The sequence below is a fragment of the Pterocles gutturalis genome, unplaced genomic scaffold, assembly GCF_000699245.1.
Source record: "Pterocles gutturalis isolate BGI_N339 unplaced genomic scaffold, ASM69924v1 scaffold97, whole genome shotgun sequence".
NCBI lineage: Eukaryota > Metazoa > Chordata > Aves > Pterocliformes > Pteroclidae > Pterocles > Pterocles gutturalis.
In genome coordinates, this window is record NW_010109773.1 from 42,581 (window position 1) to 50,167 (window position 7,587).

Below are 7,587 nucleotides of genomic sequence, written 5' to 3' on the forward strand. Positions count from 1 at the left end.
TCACTGATGTCCAGCACTTCACAGGGAGGCAAGCTTCAGGCCCTGGGAAGCGATGCAGGACCATCACTGCACAGACCTGGTTACCGCTTCCCAGTCAGGACGATGAAGATGTCTAGAAGACAAATCCGCAACAGCCTAAAACCCACAAACAAACTGTTGTTTAGGAAGAAAATCTATTCCGTAAAATTTGGAAGATTTTTCCCTCTACTCCTCTTCTGAATCTGAAGCCTGAGCTATAACCAGCCACAAACACTGGAGCGGGGACGGGACTGGCCGCAGATGGATCCCACCAGCAGCAGCTGCATGCGCAGCCCACAGCCTCCTGCCCCGCTGTGGGGGTGCCTGCGGAGCACCCACGCGGACATCACCGCAGCTTCAGGGCTGAACCACTACCCGCCAGTACCATTCTCCTTCCATCAAAGACCAGATTTTGCAACCTACTCTGATTTATCAACCTCCTGCCTGGTGACTGCTCCCCACAGCTTCCCATGCGAGGAGCGGGCGTTTGTGGAGCAGCACCCCTCTTTCCAGCACGCTGACTGGCATTTTGCAGCAACTGAGGCCAGAAGACTACTAAATCCAGGACTGGCCTTGAGTTCTGGGGAGTCAGAGGGCAGCAGCCCAAATCTAGCGAGCGCAGCAGTGGGTATGAATGAAGACGATGAGGTGCCAGTAAATACTACAAATGAGACTGAGAAAAAGTCATCCAAAAGAAAAAGGGAAAACTCAGGTAGGTGGCATGAAATCAGGGTTGTGGGATAGTACAGGCTATAGAATGAGAGCACCTGTAAGATTAGGAATTAAGAAATAAAGCTGATGAGGAAAACATTTTGTAATTCTTGACTGGGGAAACTTACACAATAACACCACTGAAACTAAATGGCTTGGGTTTTGATGACCTCCGGTGTTTGTATTTCACTCCTTCGATCTTGTTAACATTCGCTGTAACTAAACAGGAATCACACAGGATGTATACGCTGAGCTGAAAGTCCTAGGATGCAGAGTTATAGACTGCATCCCTGCCGTTTGTCCAAGTGTAAGAGAAGAGCAGTCAAAGAGTAAAGATCCCTCACCTTGAGCTGCCCGTGCTGGTTGGAAATGTTATACTAGGATTATCTCAGTTTATGGAAAGAAGTACAGGACGCAAAGTCTCGCTTTAGATATAAATTCTATTTGTCCTCACTAAGTATTAAATGTTTTTACCTCAAAACAGGAGGTACCAAAATTTTGCCGATCAGTACGATGTCAACAACACAGAAGATGTAGATAGTTTTCATTGCGTCATCCTAGCTAGCAAAACACATTCTTTATACAGTGCATTATTCAATAATTTCACAGTTATATAACCTCTGGTTTGATGCTGTCTCAAATCCAGATATGTGAGATCTGCATAAAATTGTTTTCTCCTAAGGAAGCTGTTAAGAATTAAGATGTTTATGTGCATTAATTCGCTACAGTATTCATTTACAAGTTACAGTGTGCTTTTCCCCACAGCACTGCTATGAAGTGGGGAATGTTTTCCAGTATCTCCATTTCACAGGTAGAGAGCACAGCAACAAAAATATTTATTTAATTTTAGTTTTTACAGAAAATCCATTTCTAATCCAACTTTCATTTCTCCATTTTGCAATTTAAACAAGCTTGTATTTGCTCTCTCTCTGTCACACAATTAGTCCTAATCTCTGTTCTCTTGCAATATGAACGGGCTGTCAGGGAACACATAACTAATATTGCAATTCTTGTTAAGCTCAGAATCTCATTTACTCCTGTCAGTTATCTGTTTTTTCTTTAGAAACCCGGCTTTGTAGAATTTAAGTTAATTTCTATTGAAAAAGAGTGCAAAAATTTCCCAAAACTCAAATGCAAAGAAGTTTAAAAAAAATTTTTAAGTGAACAATGCTTTTATTAAAACATTTGCTAGTCATAGGTAAATAGCAGATTTCAGTGTATTCAGTTTAGAGGGATATGCTTATTCTTAGAGAGAGTCATTCCAAAGCACATCTCCCTGTTTCAAGTAGAAGACAAATGTTCCTTCTGTTCTCTGTTACCAGCACCCTTGACATTTTCTTCTCATACCTGCTGCTGTCCCATATACATTTCCCTCCAGGGGAGATGTAAGCAATGAAAGGTATGGCGTTTCCTACCTTCTAGTAACTGTTGCTGTTGTACAAATTGTTATTCTGGCAAATGCAGAAAAATTAAAACATCCCACAGGGGATTTCCATGGCTTTTCAGTCCACTCCCTTGTTTCTTACCAGACAGCAGACAGAATTATTTGATATCCCTCCTGCAAGCTTTTCCTTCCTTCTGTACCCAGACAAAACAAAAGAAATTAGGAGGAAGTCTCTCAGCAACTTTATCATTATTTCCTTCACCTCTACAGCAGTCCCAGAAATGCAGCTGGAGGTATCACAGGCAAATTTTTTAAGTGGAACATAAGTCTTTTCTCTCCTATTGAGAATTTCCCTTGACTTCTTTAGAAAAATCCAGGTGCCCAGAGCCTTCTCTTCAGAGATCGGGCTCATAAAGAAAAATATACTGAAATCTCTTGAAGATAAACCCTCCCAAATAAACTATTTTATTTTAGTTGGTGCCTGAACTGCAATACAGATACAGCATTACCATGATTGGTACTACTGTGTGCAAGAACCTTTGCTTCTTGTGAAGACCCTGGTTATTGAGATACACAGTGAAGATCTTCGAACATGGCTCTTTGCAGAATAGACTGGGAAAAGTCTAAAATAAGCATATTTCTCAGACAAATAAGCAGAATTGTGTAAAAATAACAAAGCAGCTTGTCAATCTTTAAAACTCTCTTTGAAGCAGGGCTGTATTAAAAACATCTACAGAACGGCTTTGTTATGGCAATAACAACAGTGGCACCTGCTACACGGATTCATGGATGAACATGCACGCACCCTTCCCTTCCTCTACGGACTTTAGTTATTTAGATGCCATATTCAGTCTTGACTTTACAAGATCACCCAACAACCTGAAGACAGAAGTTAACCTAGTGTTAGCTTTCACAGTTGCCTCTGCTGTCCAACCACAGTCCACAGCCATTAACATTTTCAAACAAAATTTCAACTGAGTTTCTGTCTGGCCTGTCCTAAATTGTACTTGTGTTATTAGGCATTTGAAGTCCTCTGATCTCTGACAATAGTAATATAATAATAGTAGAATTCAGACAGCTTTATTTGATGTGAATGAAACAATACAGAATGTTAGCCAGGTTGCAGTAGAAACGACAATGTGATAACAGTGCGTAATGACTCCCTTAACAAGGTTAGACATACAATGTCCTTGACTGAAGAATTCTGGAAATTTTTTTGTTAAAATGTGTAGAGCTGATCTGAATTCCCACCTGACAACATTTTTCAGTCAGTGTCAAGACTGAGAAGAGAATTTTCTAAGCTTGCGGTTCCCATTTACAGTCACGGTGGCATAAAAAGCGAGAGGTGAGAGTCAACAGCAGCAGGCAGCAGCAGATAACCTGAGAAAGACCGAAAAGCAAAGTACAGGCAAGTCCCTTGTCAGTTTAAAGTGGTCTGGGTGCAGAATGTCATGTGTCATAGACCTCCGTATAAAGCTTCCATTGGGCATTATTCCATGAGGTGCATGTTGAAGTAACTTCTGGATACTTTATCATCAGCTGCATTATTTATGAGGTCACTTTACTAGCCAATGTTCCTGAGAGCTTTCAGAATTTTATGTTCCATAACAGCAAAACCTATCAGTGTCCTACTACTTGATTTAACCACTTAGAATAAGTGTACCCTCAAAGTCTTTAGCATGGGGAAAAAAGATGCTTCATATTTTTATTTTACTTTCTTCTGCTGAGGTGAAAGTTGCAGACATCAACAGTAGTGTGCAGAATAACAAGCACCAGGTGCATTCATTGATCTGGGCTGTGGATCACCACAAACACCTGGCTAACAGGTAGGATCCTCACAAACAGGCATTAGCTACCTCCCTAATTCTTGAGGTGCTCTCTGAGCAATACAAGGACCCTCTGTGGTGACAGAATCCTGTATCTACACAGTTCAGAGTCCTTACACCTACCTCCACACCACTGTTTACTGGCTGTTGTTATCAGACCAGTTCAGCCCCAAGAGGGAGAGCGAGTACCTCCTGAGATCAGACTCTGGTTTGTTTAAGCTGGTCGTAGGCACAAAGCAAAGCCAACTCCTGCAGACCCGCTCCAAACGCTGAATTTGGCCCATTGTTTTGCAGGGAACAGGCTGCATCTTTATACATAATGTACGTATTAGTCCCTGAGACAGTATTTGTTTTGGAAACCTTGTAGCATAGGCACACGTACCACACGGGCTCCTACAGGTATTTTGCTGCAGTGGGGGAAGGCGGCTGCTCAGTTCAGCCACACAGGGACGCTGGTTAGGATCCTGGAAGGCATGCTTCACAGGAGATGCAGATCCTCCTGGGATTCCTGAGCAGCTTCTTTTTTCGAGCTGCTAGTACAGGAGGAAAATCTTTCCAAGCCAATTCGTCCTTTCACATTTCCCATTTTCCACATTCCTTTGTCAAAACTCTGAAGCAGCGAGGCCCAATATCCACTTTTGGGATATCATAAAACCTCCAGTCACAAATAACCACATGTCTCTTTACAACACCATGTGGCACACAGCCTGGATGACAGGATCCAAGCTACACATCCTGCTCTCTTCACAGAAATATGTAGCTATTTAAAATTATTTGTGTTATTTCTTGGAGATGAAAACCTGTGAAAGTGCCTCTTAGAAAGAATGTCCTTTGCACAGGGCTAAGTGGTGAGCTCACGTGTATATTCAGGTTGCATGAGCTATTTTTATCCCAGGTTAATTTGACTGAGGTGGTTTTAGTGCCTGCAGTGTGTTATTAGCATTGCAGAGCTGCTTCACCCCTCCACGTATTTGCTAGCAGAGACCCAGGGGCAAGCCCTTGAGACCAAGGCTCCCAGAAGCTGGTGGCAAAGGAACATCTGGAAGATGATGCTGTGTGTCGTGCTCATTGCTACCGTTTTGCCTATCATCTCTATGTAGAAATATTATGCTAGGACACACAGAACTTCATCGCACACTGCTTACACAAAAAAATCAGTTAATCCTCAAGATAACAAAAAACCTACTAGTATCTGCAGTTCAGCAGATCTAGCCAACCACAGGAGCAAGAGGGGAGATAGAGTTAAGGAACTGGTAAACTGACTCCCTGAAAGATAGGTAATTTGGGTTTTGCTCACTGAAACAAGTGCATTTTTCCTTTCATTGCTTGGAGATCTGTCACAAGCACCAATTTAAAAAACACAGGGGAAAAAAAAGAAAAGAAAAAAAATTAAAAAGAGCAAAAAAAAGGAAAATAAAAGAAAAAAAAGAAAAGCAAAAATAAAGGAAAAGCAAAAGATTGCCACAGTCTCAGGCAAAGTCAGTTTGTGTTTGCTTTTTTAGCATAATTGGTGCAGCATCTCTTTGGCTATGGCTTGAAATTTGGCTTTGACATTTGACTCTTGAGCACACTGCAGCCAGGTGCACAAATAGCAAAGAAGTTTTTCAGGGAAGCACAGCGACAAGGACGATACCGGGGCCGAGCCTGCGCCCAGATACCAGAGCTCCTTGTAGTGTTCGTTAACGAGGATGACAAGCAGCTCGAAGTCTGGGGTATCGTGTGCCGAGTTACGAACGCTGGTTCTCCGGCGCTGCTGGTTTTGCCGTGTTCCTCACGCACACGCAGTGTTTCCAGGCCACACACCAGCCTAGGGTGGTTCCCAAGAGACTTCCCCTTCCCCTTCCTGACCCTGCAGACCCAGCCCTGCGCTTCTGCAGCTCTGACAACAACCCCTCCCTCGCTCTGAGCTGTCCCACGTCTGTCCCTTGAGCCCAACTGACAACGCCGGTGAGTCCTGCTGAGCTCGAGGGGTGTAACACCAACTTCTTTAAACTTCCCCGAGTTTCTATCAGACCTCAGACCAATGTAACTGCAAATTACACAAAATGTGTGCTTGTCTCCTAGAAAAACAGACCTCGAGCAGCAAGGCAGAAACAAGCAGCAGATCACGGAAGGAAAGGACGGCTTTCACAAAGGAGCAGCTACGGGAGCTGGAAGCGGAATTTGCCCACCATAACTACTTGACAAGGCTCAGGAGATACGAGATAGCTGTGAACCTGGATCTCACTGAGAGACAAGTACTTCCCGAGCCCCTGCCTCCCCAGCTTCTTCCTCCCCCACAACTTCTCCCTAAAGCTAGAACACAAATGGGTTATTTGAGGGTGTACTTTTGCAATGGCACAGAGGTATTTTAATACAAAGCCTCCACATTATTTTAAAACACATTTGTTACAAATTTCTGTAAGTAGTTAATAAACGTAATTATGTTTATCTAAACTAAAGACATGTTTGGGAATAACTGGCATCTACCGAGCTGTTGTTCACTGCCACTCATTGGTACATGCTGATATGTCAAGGCTTACAGATGCAATATGGATTATCACCTTTGGCTGCGATTACCAAGGAATTGTCAGAATGATGTTTCATAAATGCATTCATCCTGGGACAGGTAGTGTTTTGAGGTGATAAGTAAAGACAAAATTGCAGAGTTGTGGAGAGAGATATTTCTGTTCTCTCATTGTGATCCCAGTCAGGGTTTCCTTATCAAAGCTTAGTGGACAACAGAGGAATTGCTCAATTAAGTGAAGCAAATTACAATTCCTGAAGTGTTACCTTGGATGGACTAGATGTTAAAAGACAGCAGATGCACTGTGCATTGGAGTGACATGCTTAGCTGACATTAAGACAGGTTCTAGGCAAAGCTCAGAGAAACACCTGCCTGGACAAGTTTAGAAAGAATTGTTCCTGCCTTTGTTTGAGAGATGGATTACTCAAACTTGTGAGGTTCCTTTCACCTTTTCTTCTAGAATTCCACAAAACATCTATCTACTGATAAACACAGATATGCATAGGTCTGCTTATAGAGCTCAGATTGAAGCAGTAAGTAATTATTTCCTTTTTATCACCCAGGTCAAAGTATGGTTTCAAAACAGAAGGATGAAGTGGAAACGTGTTAAAGGCGGACAGCCAGTGTCCCCACACGAACATGACACAGAAGATGTGGACTCTGCTGCCTCCCCCAGCTCTGATTAGTCCTTGCAGAAATAGGAGAGGAGTACGGAGAACGTAATTGAGCAGAAAGTGGATGCAACACTGCTCCTGGCCAGCTACACCATGAGATGATCCTGCTTGCAAAATCTGTAGCCTTGAGTCTTTGCAAGGTGTACGATGCTTTAGGTTACAGAGACAAGTGAAGAATGCAGGGAAAAAAAGCCAAAGGAGGGCATGGGTTTGATCTTTGTCTGAATGGATTTAACTCTCTCTGGAATTGTCTTACTAGCACAGAATAAAAGCTAACAAGCACTGAATATAAAACAGGAGCAATGTTGTTGGGAGTCTCAAACACGCAGAAAATACAGGTTGTCAGTCAGCAAGTGATAATGCAGCTGTACTCATATCCAACCCTTCCCTGGTCACATCTATTCATTCCACATTTGAACTTGACAAGGCACGTTTTCTTTGTGCCTTACTTTAAGAGAAACAAATACT

At 42.7% G+C, this 7,587-nt stretch overlaps 1 protein-coding gene across 1 annotated transcript; it reads left to right on the plus strand.

Annotated features, from left to right (window-relative positions):
- Nucleotides 1-279: 279 nt before the first annotated feature.
- On the plus strand, nt 280-7,131 carry MEOX1 (mesenchyme homeobox 1). The gene is made up of 3 exons (XM_010073061.1): nt 280-730; nt 6,004-6,176; nt 7,009-7,131. The coding sequence occupies exons 1-3, from the start codon at nt 280-282 to the stop codon at nt 7,129-7,131; spliced, it is 747 nt and encodes a 248-aa protein (XP_010071363.1).
- The last annotated feature ends 456 nt before the right edge of the window (nt 7,132-7,587 follow it).